At 55.6% G+C, this 16,078-nt stretch overlaps 2 protein-coding genes across 2 annotated transcripts; one reads left to right on the top strand and one right to left on the bottom strand.

Annotated features, from left to right (window-relative positions):
- Window positions 1-287: 287 nt before the first annotated feature.
- Window positions 288-10,005, top strand: COCSUDRAFT_65416 (ARM repeat-containing protein; the record flags this gene model as incomplete). The annotated part of the gene is made up of 18 exons (XM_005649045.1): window positions 288-820; window positions 1,072-1,232; window positions 1,478-1,602; window positions 2,016-2,120; window positions 2,621-2,780; window positions 3,101-3,263; window positions 3,968-4,160; window positions 4,595-4,726; window positions 4,915-5,547; window positions 5,716-5,886; window positions 6,163-6,247; window positions 6,523-6,728; window positions 7,258-7,445; window positions 7,767-7,896; window positions 8,211-8,372; window positions 8,667-8,789; window positions 9,338-9,529; window positions 9,883-10,005. The coding sequence occupies 18 exons, from the start codon at window positions 288-290 to the stop codon at window positions 10,003-10,005; spliced, it is 3,585 nt and encodes a 1,194-aa protein (XP_005649102.1).
- Window positions 10,006-10,051: 46 nt separating this feature from the next.
- On the bottom strand, window positions 10,052-15,550 carry COCSUDRAFT_65415 (cytochrome P450; the record flags this gene model as incomplete). Its single annotated transcript, XM_005649044.1, has 12 exons — window positions 10,052-11,502; window positions 11,726-11,940; window positions 12,407-12,592; window positions 12,907-12,975; window positions 13,196-13,401; window positions 13,679-13,754; window positions 14,017-14,120; window positions 14,381-14,475; window positions 14,646-14,685; window positions 14,825-14,931; window positions 15,043-15,099; window positions 15,489-15,550. 12 exons carry the CDS (start codon window positions 15,548-15,550, stop codon window positions 11,382-11,384), a joined length of 1,338 nt encoding a protein of 445 aa, XP_005649101.1. The 3' UTR covers window positions 10,052-11,381.
- Window positions 15,551-16,078: the final 528 nt, after the last annotated feature.

Here is a 16,078-nt window from a genome sequence, read left to right as displayed (position 1 = left end):
ATCACAAATGACGGACGGTGATCGGGCATTCGTTGGCGATCGTTAGGAAGTTGGCGATCAGCTGGACCAGTGTGGCTGTGTCCGAGTATTTTCAAAGTGACCAGCGCAGCACAGACATGTGGCATCGATCTCTTATGAGTATTGTTGATACAGCAATGCCGATCTGGACAGAAATGTGATAGCTGAGCTGAATGCACTATTGATGGGCATTTGAATATCATCCCGCGCCGCTTGGTTATGAGGAGACCCTTCACACATTTGTAGGATTGTGCCCATCTGAGAAAAAAATGGCGGTCTCAGACTACCGATCTGAGAACAGGAGCCCCAACATAGGCAGCAGCACAGGTTCGAAGACTCCGCGCCAGCTGCGGTTGAGAGGGTCTCCCCCCAAGAAGAGCTCCCCAAGGCGGACATCCCCCCACAAAAGCAAGGGCAGCAGTGCAGACTCCCCATCATCAGGCACCAGCTGCGTTGTCTCCGAGGCCCACGCCAAATCTGGCGACCAGCCCGCAGCTCTGTGCTCCGCCATCATCAAGTTGGGCTACCGCATGTGCCCCAACACACCTCCAAGAAGGGCGCCCCCATTGGCTTCCCCCAGCCCCAGGCAGCTCAGCCCCGGGCAGGGCAGCCCTAAGCCGCTGCGCATTCAGCAGCAGCAGCCACCTGAGGGGCTGACCACGTGGCCGCCCCTGCCTGCCTTTGAGCTGCTGGTGCCCCATGTACTACCATACCATCCTGTGCTGCCCAGGCCGCAGACTGCACCAGGCACCCCCGTCCGCATACTATCCCCCGCCCCAGACCAGCCCCCCACTCCCGACAGGTGCGAGCCCCCCATCCCCCTGCTTCGCATGCTGCCAATTTATCTTGTGATCAAGGGCACATCGGCGAGAAAGTCAATCTCCTTTCCATTGTTCAAGTCATCTTGAATTCAGTCGCGTTGGCGCTTGAGTGATGCCCTCTGCAAGAGTGGCATGACACACGGCATCTCAGCCGGACGGCAAACTCCCGATCTATTGAGGGAGATGATTTGCACTTAGTAGCATTAGTGATGAGTGGTGTTCCACGTGACAGGTGCAGCAGCAGCGGAAGCGCGCCGAGCTCGCCGATGGCGGACAGGGCGGACAGCAGCCTGGCACGGTCCCCGGGCGGCTCCATGGGCAGGAGTGCACAAGTGGGCCGCAACCCGGGCACTGTCTGGCTGCAGACGCCCGTCACTCGGCGGTTGTCTGCCGGTGTGTAGGCTTGGCCCTCTCATGGAATGTCCTGTCAGCCTCTGCTGCTATGCCACACTTGCAAGGGGAACTCTGCAAGGGGCACATTTGGGAAATAAGCATGCTGTTGCGCTGGTCTCTGCTCCTTCCATGAGTTCTTCAATGCACAAGCAAGGCAAAGAAAAGCGCTCTCCCAAGGGCTCAGAGGGACCTGACGATGATAAAAAAACTCCCTAGCTGAAGGGGTATTTTGGGGTGTCCAATAGGCGCTCACAAGCTGGCGGCGCGGCTGGCGGCAGACGCGCCACTGGAGGAGAAGCAGATTGCCATGTGCAAGCTGCATTCGCTGCTCTTCGGCGGCGTCAGTGAAGGCAACCGCGCAGCAGCAGAGGTGCCGCCCTCTCCCCGCTTGTTCATATTTCACAGTGCACAAGCAGCTGTCGTTCTCAAGCAAACGCCTTGGCCTGTCGTGCCACAATATAACAGATGGCCATGTACCTTCACATCTCCAATGTGCATGTAGCTCTTAGTGTAGCTCTTCGTCATAAGGGAGCACCTGGGGCCTGTCGTGCTGCACAATGTGAAATTGCCATGTACCTTCACATGTCCAATGTACATGTAGCTCTCTTGCTTAAGCGAGCACCTAAGCCTGCCTTGCTCCAAGATTTTAAATTGCTCATTTGAACTTGTGCAGTCTGCCCGATCTGCAGCACTCATGACGCAGATCTGAAAAGGAGTTGGTGAAGCATGCAGTCGAGCGGGTGAAGTTTTGACGGGGGGATTGTGGCTTGTGTGTGTGTGCAGAAGTCGGAGCGGCCGGGGGTGTTTGTGGGCATCCTGAGAGCGGGGCTGGGCCCCTTCCTGAAGCAGGCGGCCGGCCTCCTTGTGGCGCGCTCCGAGTCTACCAAGGCATGCCCTGGGCTGTGTTCCCCTCGACACTCTATTTTGCCACCTGACAATCATACAGACCTCTGATTTATCCCTTTGCAGCCAGGCAAACAGATGGCAAACAGGCAACAATGCACCATCATTTTTCACTGCTTTATGCTCCAGTTCCTGGGTGACCATCAGATAAGGGTTTGAGATGCATGACTCTGGGCCTAGCATGCACACCAGAGGTGCATCTGGCATTCAATGCATGCATGCTTTGAGTGATGTGCTTCAAGCAACGTCCTCCGAGCGACATGCGCAAAAGTCCTGTTGCAAGCCCGGTGATTTCAGCAGGTGGGTTTCCTGAGAGGTACAGGGACATGCATGCTGTGATCCACCTGCATGATAGTAGCACTGCAAGCCCGCTGTTCTCAGCGGTTCAATTTCCCGGGGAGGTCCAGGCGTGCATTGCCATGCCCCATCGTCCCCGCTGGGCCTGGGACGGGGAGCATGTCAATGACGCATGCACCTGCGAGCAGGTGCCCAAGGCCACCTCCCTCCTGCTCAAGGCGCTGGCCGAATGGATTGCCGCTCAGCTGGAGCCCCGAGCCAGCCCCACTGCGCGCGCCAGCATCGTGGCGGAGCTGCGCGCTCTCGTGGACCTCTCTCCTTCCTGGAACGTGGCTCCCAGCACCCCAGGTGACGCCCTCAACCATGTAGCATGGGGTATTGCATTAGGATAGGCCAGAAACATGTGCCCCGTATTTTAGGTAAGCCACAAGTTTCAACTCTGTGAGCTAGTCCTAGACAATTGTGTGTAAGCACTGGCAAGTTACTTGCGCAACTACTGGTGCACGTCTTGGTGTGGGTCGATGGCGCCCTCGCCAAGGAATGTCAAAGAGTCAAGCTGTCGTGTGCGAGTGTGGGTTTCTGGCCCTTGTCAACACCGAATATGCCGGAAACTACTGCTGAGGCTGCTGGACCACAGCACTGAAGGGTGGGTCTGGACATGGCGGCAGCGCCCGCAGGGGGGCAGCCAGGCCACAGGGTGCAGGACAGCCCGATGGACATGGAGGGCGTGCGCTACATGCCCAACATCCCCAACATGGACAGCTCCGGGACTGATGTGGGCACTCTGGGCGCCCTGCTGCCCATGCACCGCGCCAGCTACACAGAGGCCAGGTGCGCGCACCCACCCCTTGATAAATCCAGCAGCCCTGCAACATTGTTGACAGTATAGAAAGAGATATGCAGGCATCAAAGCAGTGCGAGCGCCAGGGAAATCCCTCTGCGCTTACGTAATCCTCTGGTCCTTGGTAAACGAATGACTTCTAGGCAGGGCGCCCTACCAGAGCATGCATAGCAGGGGTCATTAACATAGAATCAGATTCACGCAGCGCTCGTCCAGAAATAATTCAAAGATTCCTATGTTTCATAGCAAAGGAAACATCAGGAATTGGGTGTCCTTTCCAAGCGTTTGGATTTGGCCCCGGTGCTTGTCTGCAGCCTGCCTGTGGCTTGGCGCTCTCGAAACTAGTCCGGCCTGCTTACAGCCAGAGAAACAATATCTGGGCAGGGGCCGCTGATCTCTTGTGCAGAATGCCAACCAGGCTGTGCAGGCATAAATAATGTTGGAGAATTGCTGCGCATTGAGCTCTCCTTCAGATAATGCAGTTATAGGAATCCTTAAACTCTCAATGTGTTGGGAGCTTGCCCCAGCGTTTCCCTGCTGCTTGTTCTGTGAGACGGCGCTGGCAACAAACATTGCAGTGCCAAACTTGGGGCGGATATCCTAAGACTAAATAGGGCTGCTGTTTTCGTCATGACATGACCATGCATGGACCTCTTTTGGAGATATAATGAGAATTAAAACTTGCTGCCTGCAGGGTGGCATTCAGCCTGATAGTGGGCGCCATAGCGGCGGCGTGCCCGGTGGAGTGCGAGGAGTTTCCCAGCGCTGCATTCGTGAAGCCGCTGATTCGCCTGGTGCGGCACAGCAAGGTCAACATGCAGGCCTCCGCCGCATGGGGCCTCAACCGCCTCATCGCACACGGCCCTGCCAGGGGCAACCTTGCTCAGGTGACCTCCTCAGCCCGCTGCTGAACAACCTCACTCATCATATGCATGGTGCCCCTCTCAGCGCCCTGCTGAAAGCCCTTGCTCATCGTATGCATGGTGACACCAATATACAGCTTGGGAAGCTTTCATGTTATAGAGTGCACATACGCTCCCATTTTCTCGGCTTTCAGGAATCTGCGCCTACAGTGCAACCTTGGATCCCAAGCTTCTCTGCTTGCAGAAAGCCTGAGCCCGTAATGCAACGCTGAATTTTGTGCTCGGCGGTGGCGGAGGCATCGGGTACGCACTGTGTGAAAGTCATGTGAAGGCTACAAGTGTTCAAAAGTCATCTGCCTCCTCTGTGGCCTTTGGCTGCATGAAAGGTTTGATGGTGGCGAGCCGTGAGGAGAAATGGACTACCATCTCGGATTAAAATCATGTTTGCAATTGTGCAGAACGACAAGCATTTGGGAGTTCTGGCAGGACTGCTGCAAGTCAACAGCCCGGTGGGCGTGCGCAGCAGCGTGGCCAACATCATACGCCGAGTCATCGCGGACGACCACACCACGCAGTGGGTGCTTGCAGAGGTGCGTCTGCCCTTCTTATGGCACCTTTGTTCTCCCCGTACACCTCCCTCTGGTTGCTGCATGTCATCAACGGTACCAGCCAATATCTGCTGAATTTTCAAACCTGAAAATGATGCTGGCAGTCTCGTTCTTTGATGCAACAGAAGATCCTATAGACTACAGGTTGAGATGACAGATTTGCCGGCCAGGCTGGCGCGGTGGAAGGGCTGGTGCAGCTGCTGGCGGCGCCGGCAGCGCAGCCGCGCGCACTGGCTGACGCCGTCTTCGCGCTCAAGCGTCTGACGGCGGCCGACAGCCGCAGCCGCGCCGCGTTTGTCGCCGCGGCCGGCCCGGACGCGCTGCTGCGCCTGCTCGACAGCCAGCAGCACCAGCTGATGGCCCCGCTACCCTGCTACCCGTCCGGGCAGGTGCTGCACCCGCTGGCCGCGCGCGCCATGCCGGCCGGCCCCGGCCCCCGGCCCGGCTCCGCGGGGCTGCCGCCCCGCTCGCCCATGGGCCTGCCGCCGCGGTCGCCGTTCGGCGCCGCCTCGACCCCGGACTTGCGCCGCGGCGGCAGCGGCGGCCACGCGGCCAGCGAAGCCGGCAGTGCGTCCTCGCAGGCGTGCACGCCGGAGCGGCCCGGCTCGGCTGCACAGCGGTGGAGCCCGGGCTGTGCGCGTGGGCCGGCCGCGGACGGCGCCGCCGCCGGCGGCACCTGCGAGTACGGGGCGCAGATGCAGTACAGCGCCGCGCGGATCCTGCGCCACCTGGCGCTCGACGGCGACGCCGGGCACAAGTTCGCTGCCCGCAGCTGCCTGCCCGCCCTTGTTCAGGCGCTGCAGGTGACACACTTTCTCACATTGAACCAGCAAACAAACCACGTTCTCAGCTTTTTCATGAGGTTTTGCGCCCACTTAAATTGCTTCGCTCCCAAAGGGTGTTGCTCAAGTGCCTCTCATCCTTTCTCTGACGGGTATCAAAGCTAAATAGTCAAGCCATCAAATCCGTAGGGCGCCAAGCCGCGTGTGGCGTTTGCCCTGGCGTCAGCAATATCCGCGGCGGTGGAGGGCAGCGCGGCGGCTGCGCAGCTGGTGGCGGACAGCGGCGGCATCGCGCTGCTCGTGCGCATCATGCAGCACGGCAGTGGCCACGGCAAGAAGGCCGCAGCCGAGGCGCTCCAGGTGCCGCCCCTGTGTCCCGTGTTTGCCCTGGTCTAATCAAGCCTGCTTTCATCCGTTTGCAAGGTGAGAAACCAGATTCTTTGGTGTCACGCTGCGTGCACAAGTATAAGCTACAAGCTGGTCTCAGTCCCAAGATGAGAGAACGCACAGAGTGGTTGTGCTTGCTTGGCTCTAATGCGGTGCTGCCATCTGTCATCTCTGGAGGCTGCATTGTCTTTGGCCTGCTCAGCCAATCTTTGCAAAGCCTTCAAAGTCTTTTGGGTGTTGCCTTGGCAGGCGATGGCTGCGGAGAGCGAGGCCCTGCGCCCGGCCCTGGTCGCAGCTGGGGCCGTGAAGATCTTGACAAACCTCCTCGTGTCAGGTGCGGCGAGCGCCTTCCCGACTGATACAATTACTGCTCTGTTGAGCACCCACTTCACAGTAACCTCTTTAATAAGCTGGAGCACTAGAAATGAGACCTGCTGTGGACTTCAACCTGTCATTTTGTGGACAAAAAAGTTCGAAACGTTCTTGATAATGAGAATAGTATGGGACACCTAAAGAAAGGCCCTGGTTTCTACATGATGGAGGGTGAGCCATGCCGGAGGGTGACCCATCGTGCCTCTGTCTGATCCGTGGTGACCCGTGGCTGGGCAGGCAACGTGCAGCAGAGGGCGGCGTGCATCGGCGCGCTGCAGGCGCTGGCATTCTGCCCCGAGGAGGGAACGCGCACGGCCGAGGACATCGCCTCGGGCGGCTGCCTGCCGCACCTGCTGGGCCTGCTGCGAAGTGGGCCCCTGCCGCTGCGATCCTTGGCCGCCGGCGCCATGTGCAACCTCACCCTCGGCAACGCCGCCATCGCGGTGAGTTTGCGCAACCCCTAATGATCAACAGCATACTTTTCCTCAGCCACGCTGGCCCATACAGCTGATCCTCAAGCTCACAGGAGTCGGGAACACCTCTGGTGCGCACCAGAGCTGCGGACCAGGGCTCTAACCACTTTGATATGGCAGCACATGCAAGCACGTCGCGGACCTCAAAGTCACGCCGCCAAATTTCTCGATTTATTGATTTCGACTGAACCCATCCGATGGAGCGCTCTTGAGCGAGGTTGAGAATGGTGTCTACAGCTACGGCAGTCTTCCTTCGCCATGGAAAGGTCCTTTCCGTTCAGCCAACATATCAAAAGAATGTCTCAGCACAGCAACCTCCACTGCCAACAGCACCATGCGATGCCAGGATTGTGTTCTGAAATTGTCGACGGGCGCAGTCATGCAGCTCTTTACCAGCAAAGGCGAGAGGAGCTCCGTGTGATGGCAGGATAGTGTTGTGCCAAATACAACGGGCGGCAGGCATGCATGCAGAGGCGAGAGAATCTCTGGGTGATTGCAGGCGGAGGTGGCGGACTCAGGCGCGGTGCCAGATCTGGTGGCGCTGTTGAAACATGCGCAGGCGGACGGCCAGTACGCGGCGGCGGCCGCGCTCTACAACATGGCCGCCGCGCGCCCGGCCCTGCAGGCTGCTGTGGCCGCGGCCGGGGGCGTCAAGCCGCTCGTTGCCCTCCTCTCCGCAGAGAGCTGGTGCGGCCGCTGTGCTTGCAGCTGTCACGCAAGACATATGTCGCAAATATCAATAGATTGCATGTGGCAGCTGACTTTCAGAAAGGCGAATGGCAATATTGCCGTTCTACATCTGAGCTCCCCGCCCTCTGACCTTTAGAGCTTGAGCCTAGGCCCTCGCCCTCATGGGGTTTAGTATTGCGGTTGACTGCGAGGCACGCTGATTGACAAATTGTGGAGTGTGCCTGCACCGCTGCTGGGCCGCTGCCAAACAACAGGGGTGTTAGCTGTATTGACAAGGAGGGAGCACGAGCAAAAGCGTTGAGTTTTTGGCTGATGCAGGTACTGCCGCATCGTAGCGGCGGATGTGTTGGCATGCCTGGCGGCCCATGAGCAGTTGGCGCGCGTTATTGCCGAGTCGGGAGCCACGCAGCCCCTCCTCGAGCTGCTGCACCTCCAGCACTCCCCCGGGGTGTGCCCTCACCGCCCCTGTAAAAATGCGTCCTACAGCTTGCTGACATACTAACCCTGTCTTCAATACCCCTGTACAATCCATTGAACAAAAGGACAGTATCATCCCCATTTCGACGGCTAGTGAGACGCTGACACATGATCTAAATCGACAGAGTTGAGCCCTTGCGTAAGAGGAAAAGTATGCCGCATTCCTAAATGAGGTCGGCATCATGATGGTGCTTGCTTTATAACAGTGATTTCAGGTTCAGGAGGCGCTTTTAGTGATTCCTGGGAACAGTATGAGGGGATGGCTGAGAGTGAGCTGGTGCGCAGATGCTGGAGGCAGTGACGGGGCCGGTGCAGTGCCTGTCGTACGAGCGCGGCAAGAACGAGATCCTAATGCGCGGCTACAAGTTCGCCGCCGCCAAGCTCACCGCCGCCGCCGCGCTGGGCGGCATCGCCACCGCCACCGCCGACTCATGGCAGCTCGCCGAGGTTTGTTGCCTGCCTTTCCCCCTTGTACTTACCTTTTGCAATTGTTTTCACCCCTGCTGCAGTGTACATCACTTTCAGAATCGGGGTCGGCCCTTTGTTTCCGCCCTTGCTTGTATGCACGGATTTTTGATGGACGGTGCGGAGAACATGAGCACCAAAAGACCCTCCATTGATGAGCACACCCTATTGCTGCTATGGTGGCCCAATCGCTTAAATAGTCTTCAAAACTGGCTGCCTTTATGAGAAACAGGGTGATTGTTTGCATGCACTGACTTGCCGGGGGCTCCTGCGCAGAGCGCGGGACGGCCACTGGTGGACATGCTGGCGAGCGCCAATGACCGAGCGCGTGACGTGGCGGCCGCAGCGCTCGCTGACATCAGCGCCGCCGACCCCGAGGCCCGTACCTGGCTCTGCAGGGTGCGCCACATCACTCTGCACCACTGACTGTCCTCATGACGAATTGGTTCCTCACCTGATAAGGTATATCGAAATTGCAGATGCCAGGGGTGTGTGATCAGGAGGTGCAAGTGTAAACACGAAACACTTCTTGCCGACAGCGCAGCCTCAACCATGCTCCCCTTCCAAGGACAGCAGAGTGTAGGTAGTCTGAGCCTGCATCACAGATGCCAGCTCAAGAAATTACTTTGACATGCTTGTCTGGGTCATGATGTCCATGCAACTTGATCTGGAGCTCCTTGCTGAAGGCTGAGGATCAGGGGTGATCAAAAGCAGTGGCACACATCAGAAATGCCTTGTACTTGTCTGGCCTTTAGTAATCAGATGACCTCTAGGTGGGGTTACCTATTACAGCATGTATATCAGATTTGTGCAAAAGGCAGGCCTGGCTCGGTCAAAGGGTCACCACGGTCATTTGAGTAGTAAAAGAGAGGACATGGGCAGAAATACCGTCACCTGCACCCCTTCCTTGTGCTAAAGCTGACGTGGGTGTTCTGGCTATCTTGCAGCTGGCGGGCAGGAATGGGCGCATGCTGATAGAGACGGCCGGGGAGGGTGAGCGCGCGACTGCGGCGCTGCTGGGGCGCCAGAGGGAGGGAACCCCCTACGGCGGCTACGCCATCATCGCCAAGTGCAGCGCCAGTCTCCAGACCGAGCTGCAGGCGCGCACCTATTCTTCTTCTTCTCTTTCTATATTTAGGGTTTCTTCTCTGGCTGTATTATTTCCCCATTTTTGGGAGGAGTTGATCGGTTCAATAGAGTTAACTGGAGTTACATGCACATGAGTGAAATGGGGCTGACTTGTTTGGCACTCAAGCTGGTGCCAGGAAGCCTGCCGGCCACTGCCCTTGGTTAGCTGGCTCATCCCTGCTTCTCTGGCAAGTGCACCTAGCTCAGTGACGGTCCTTGGCTGACTTGATGGCAGTGTCAGGGGTCACTGTCAGTGACAGGGGTTTGTTACCTCCTGAATCATGCGAAAGAGCTGTCGCTGCCATGTGCTAGGAGTTGTGCACAATAAACAGCATGGTAAAGTCTGCAACCTGTTTGCATGCAGGTGCCGTTCAACACAGATATCAACTCAAAGCAGAAGGGGACGGCGCTGCGCAGTGCACGGTCCGGCTTCCTGCCGACTCCCAGAGTCATGGAGCTGGACACCTGGCGCACAACCGTGGACTGATCATTTGAAAAAAAACTTGAAATCGTATTTGAGACAAGAATCTAGAAACAAGTCAAGAACCTAGGTGGCAAAGTGCGGTAACAACCCAAGCAAGGGGTAAATTAGTGTCAAGGGAGAATTGTATGGAGGTGTTGTTTGGGGTTGCTGCAGCTGTTGAGCCGTGAGCGCAGGCTCTCACATAGGCTCACGAGGAGAGCCGCCCAGCTCACTTTTCAGATTCATTTGCAGGCTTGGGGGAAATAAGATTCCATTGTGTTGGGGCTTCATGCAAGGGGTGCCCGCTCAAGCATTCTTTGTTGCACTCCCTCTCGGAAATGCGACGCAGTCACCTCTGCAGGCCACCTCTGCAAAGAATCAGAGAGGCAAGTGGCAAGCATGTGTTGACAGCAGCGCAGAGAGAGCGAGCAGCATGTGTTAGTTATGTGGGATACTCTTCACCACGACAGTTTTTCAATCTTTGTTTGGCATTGCAAACGTGGCGATTGCAGCAGCAAATGACTTGCCACTGGTTGGTTTGAAGTTTGATGAAGCAATAAAAAATTGGGTCAAGGTGCAGAGCTGCAAGCAAAGTGACAAGCATACTATCAAGACAGGCATTCTCTGAAGCAGAGATTTGGAGTCCATTTGGTGCGCAACTGAGTGTGCCATGACTTTGATAATGGTGCCCAAACCTCTCTCAGCGGAGCCTTATTTAGTATGCATCGATCCTTGTAGACTGTCGAGGTATGCTAGCGAGCGCTCTTATGCGCCACTTGTGAGTGCAGGGGAAAGCTGACCTTTACATTCTACGTTATTGAAACTTGCAATCCCGATGCACAACACATACCCCTTCCTGGGTCTTTCACAACACTTGGTTAACGAGTCCCTTAGAAATAACTCCCACTCACTGAGTGTTATTAAGTAGACAGTCAGACATCTGTCCGTTGGGCAGATCATAATATCTGGCCAGAAGGTGTGACTGGACAACTTGTAATCTCTTCTTCAGTACACTGGCAATTCAATTGACCTGTAGAACACATGTCCATCACCGCGAACCATTGGTGAAAGCAATCCCAACGTTGAATAGCTGCCTACATGCGTTAGTAAATGAATGTTGTAGCCTGCATATCTTCCCGCCTGGCGCCATCTGCCATGGCAGCAAGGCAACATAGCCACAAGGATGCAACAAAGTGAATTACGTAGCCTACTGAACCCACAGAACAAGATGCCTGTACTGCCCGACAGAGCAGCATTAAACCTGAATAGAACATCTGAACTCACGGTGGCAGAAGAATGCCGGCCCAACTCTACGTCTACTATACAGTGAGGTCTTCCTTTGCTCTGAATCGCATGCCACTGGGTTGCTTGTGTCCCAGGGCGTTCCACATGGAAAACTCTCACTCCTCGGTGCGCAGGACAGGGGTAACAAAGATGCCCTCCTTGGGCCCCAGCGTGAAGAAGCTCTGCAGCTGCAGCCCCGCCTCGTCCTCCTGCCCTGGCGACAGCTTGAATGTGAACCTGCGCACGCACACATGCAATCTGAGTCCAGCACTTTGGCTCTTATCGTTCAACCTCACTGCACCGCTCCGCCATCCTTTAAGCATGCTCCTTGATCTGACAGCAAATTTCGTCACCGAGTGATTGCATCACAACATCGCATGTATGTAGTTGCTGTCCTATATAGACAGTTGTGCTCCTGCAGTGCACAGTCAAACATCCAGACGAAAGAAACCATGCACACCTCTGGAATAGGCGAGCGAGTGTGATCTTGGCCTCCTGAAGGGCGAATCGCTGCCCGACACACGAGCGCGTGCCCTCCCCAAAGGCCATCCAGCTGCCGGGCACCTTCCTGTTGAGCGCGGTCTCCTCTGGCGCTCCCTCCACCCATCTCTCCGGGATGAACTCCAGCGGCCGCCCATAGTACTCCTCACTGCGCTGCAGGCTGAAGATGGGCATCTGCACAGACACCTCTTCGTCAATTCATCAATGCACTAATGTGAGGCACAGGTCACGCTAATACCAGTTCCCAGAACAGCCCAAAGCGGGCACATTAGAATGCTTGATGTCTGCATGCAGCTAAGTGACAGTGCCCTGACAAAGCACATCGATGCCCCGGTCTGCAGCTGTCTGCCAGACAAGGTGGCAAGAGCCGCCATAGTATATCACCAGGGGATAGTAATTGCTACCCCCTTTGGTAGTCTTCAGTACTCCCTGGCATCGCAAGCGCACATGAAGGCGACACATGATGTGAAGTGTGCATTGCCTTGCAATGCAGGGCCAAATGGGGACAAAGCCCGAAGATTTGATGTCGGCGATTGCGGGGGAGCTCCTCCGATGGGCATTGTCCGGTGCCACTGTTGGTGAGACAGCAATCTAGTTTTTAAAGAGGAATTATGAACAGCTGGTGTTAGGTTATGCGCACGTGGATCCAGGTGCCCTTGGGAATGATGTAGCCCTTGACTGTGAAGTCCTCGGTGACCGGCTGGCGCGGGGTGATGTGGCCGGGCGGGTACAGTCGCATGGACTCCTTCAGGCATGCGTCCAGGTAAGGCATGCGCGCCAATTCAGCCGGTCCTATAGCAGCGCTCCTACCAATGCTATCAATCTCCTGCGGTGCAGTTTGTTCAATGCAAAGCTCTCAGCACAGATGTACCTCTCAGTGACAATGTCCAGGCGAACTGGATGCTGCGCAGGACACATGCGGTGGATCCCAGCATGCAGGAGCCCTCAGTAAAGGTTTTCTGTCCCATGGAAATATCAAGGAGTGCAGAGAGCAGGGTAACAGGAAGTGGGGTCCCATGCTGACTCAGCAACAATGTGCATGTGCAATTCTCTGTAACAAAGTGTGCCTGGGGTTTGACACAACAAGCTGTGGTGTACATGACAGGGGTGTATGCGTGGATGGTGCTGCCTGGAGCGGACCTGTATGAGCTTTTCGGTCTTCTCCGGGTGCTTGGCCAGTGTGTAGATGGTGAATGCCAGCGCAGACGCCTGCACCCATGATCACACGACGTGAGACTGTACTAAGACCTTCACATGCACTTGCTCTTCCAATTCAGGAGCAACCCTGCTGCTCCACATCAAGTTGTGTCACCCAGAATCCCAGTCAAACAAAAATTTTCAAATGAGAGCAGGTACCATGCATGTGTATTTGAGAATACTGCACAAGCTGGGCAGAAGGATGGAGTTCAGAGGAGGGCAGAATCCTCACCGTGGTCTCGTAGCCTGCCAGGAGGAAGGTGAAGGCCTGCGCGGTGGCCTCATCGTTAGTCACGGCGCGGCCGCTGCTCTCGTGCTTGCTGTTGATCATGAGGTTGAGGAAGGAGCCCGGCTGCACACCCCTCGCCTTCTTCCGCGCCTCTCCCGCCGCCGGCGCCGCCCCCGGCTCCGCCGTGATTTTTGCAGCGGCGGTTGCACCTGGCACAGAGAGTCGCATGGTCTCAGAACTGCAGCATGAAGGAAGCTTCTACGCAGGCATGGGCGCTATCACACATGGCTTGCGAACAAAGGGAGGGGCGAGCAGGCACCATGCATTGCCCTGATGGAATTGAAGGGATGGGACTCAGAAAACAGAGCAGAAACACTGCGCATGTCCGTGCTCAGGCACCAATTTCCATGGGGTGTCAGGATCGTGTAATTGGCAGTGTGTGAGGAGGGGTCAAGATGGAGGAAAGCGTTTGAGAACTTGTCGCACCTGCTGCCTCACGCTGCCGTGTCTCCCTGACAAGATCCGCCACCGTGTCGCGCAGAATGTGTCGTGCCTTTATCGCCTGCACCACATTGTGGCACTCGTTGAGCTCATGAACAGCATTCTTATGGCAGTTGTGTCTCTGGAGATCACTGGATCTCAGAATTTCCCAGACACAACTGATCTGTGTCATCTTGCCAAGATGAAAAGAACGGCACAGGCTTCCAAGCAGCAGGCGTCAAATGCATGACAAGCAGGGGCTCGAGGCATGCCATTGCCAGAGGCCTAAATTTGAGAAGCTTTCTGGAGAACATGTTTCGACCGGACTTAGCAGGAAGGCTCACGGTTTTGAGGCCGGCGTCGGGGAAATGACGCGCCAGCACTCTCATCAAGGGGTCCAAAAAGGGCATGATGGCTCCTGGCTGCGTGTAGATCGACGCCTTCACAGCTGCAGCACATGCACCAGTCATCAACAACAGGTTTCATCGCTGCACTTCACCTTGCTTTGCTTTGCTGCTCTTCACAAGTGCAATGCTTCATGCTGACAGAGGAGGTGATGAACTCCATGGTAAAGGGCCGAGCTCACTGAAAGGAACAAGGCTGAATGGTCCCCTATTCACCGCAAGTGAGATCCATGCAAAGAAATTAACACCCAGCAGGAAGAGCAATGCAGCGATGGTCAAGAAAAGGGAAAATGTGGGGGCTCACAGCTTGTTGCAAAGATGGACTGCGCGGCCCACACCAGTCGCTCCGCCTCCTCAGAATTTAGACCCTTCTCACCCTCCTGTGTTCGCAGCTCCACCCTGCAGCCAACAGCAACAATTCTCCTAGTGATGTGATTGTTTCCTGCTCTTACGGCCTGAAGTCCTCAACGTAAAAATCTCAAGATGAGCCAATGCACACCAGAGAATCAGCCATGGCGATTTGCAGGGCACGACCCCTTCACTATTACGGAAGAGAAAGCTGTGCTTACCCAAATGCAGTTGTTCCCACCACATCCATTGTCATGTAGCCTGTACCAACCAGCAAAAGACCATCAGAGGCAGAAACAAAATCACAAAGTGTAACTTCTTGCACAGCATGGCCAGCAAAGCTTGTCACAAATGTCTTCCTGATGCCACAAGATAGAGGAGAGACGAGCAGGGTCATCACCGAATTGCCTCCAGATGTTGACCTCTTTTCCCTGCTTGGCAAACTTGGCCAGGGTCGCCGCCAGACGCTCTGCTCCAATGTTCATCTCCTTAGAGGAGATCTCCAGACTGCACATGAACAACGATGCTTGCACGTCAATTTTTGACGGATACAAAAGCAGCACCTATGAAATCTGGAAAGTTTAATCCTTTCGTTGATCTAATCAGGCTTCTGTATACCTGGCACTGTTGAAGACTGGCAGCCACGCGTGCTTCATGCTCCGATGATAGTCCTTGCTGCAAATTGCACAACCCCAGCTGTCAGCAAGGTTTCAAAGTACAGCAGATTGAATGACCATGTCATAAGGGGCCGTAAAGCGCATCGCATTCAAATGGAGGTTCAGCTAGCTGTGAGGAACTCACTCATTTGTGCTGAAGAGCCCATTTTTCTGGAAAGCAGCCTCCTTGGGTGGCATCAGCGTGGCTGGATTCCTTGCTTGAGGCCTTGTAGACAGCCTCAGGCTCACAAGCCTGCAGGTAAAATGAGCTCCACTTATTTCACAAGGTCCAAGCGCTGTTAGTCAGCTGCAAATGGCAGATCGTCCACACAGCAATATTGCAGTCGAGGTCAGCATCGTTTTGTCAAGTGCTCAAGGGGCATGAAAGGAGCACAGATTTGACCTTACCTGGCCATCTCAGCATCATTGATCACCACCACAGGCTGCGCGCCGGCGAAATACTGGACCATGCAAACAGGCAATGTCAGATCACCAGCTTTTTGAAGCTTGCTTGAACAGTGCTTATGATTGTTGCACAAACTACAGTGCCACGAACGCTTCACTGCGGCAGCTGTTGTATTTGTTCTGAGACTGGGGGCCAGCATGTCACCTTGAACACTTTCCCATATTCCTTGCCCCATTTCGAATAAACCTCATGAAGACCCTGTGGAAAGTAAAGAGATCACACTATTGAAGCAGCTGCGCTTCCAGAGAATAGACTGGGAGCAGTATATGCCTGAATGTGACATGTCGAGCAAGTGCTTGATCAAAGCAAGTAAACAAGGAAGGCACTTGCCGATGGGATGATTTCTGGTAGATTCCCCAACATCCATCTCCCTCTGGGTCCTGAACAACCAAGGCAAAGGTGACGTCTGGCTCAAGAGGATGGGAACGGGCTCTATGCTTGCTCACAGTGTCCATTGCTCATCACGATTGATACATGGGACGAAACACTCACCAGGAATTCTCCTTAGTCTCCACCATGCCACGGGGTGCCA

The sequence above is a fragment of the Coccomyxa subellipsoidea genome, assembly GCF_000258705.1.
Source record: "Coccomyxa subellipsoidea C-169, whole genome shotgun sequence".
In the NCBI taxonomy this organism is placed as follows: domain Eukaryota; kingdom Viridiplantae; phylum Chlorophyta; class Trebouxiophyceae; family Coccomyxaceae; genus Coccomyxa; species Coccomyxa subellipsoidea.
This window is presented reverse-complemented; position numbering and strand designations above follow the sequence as displayed.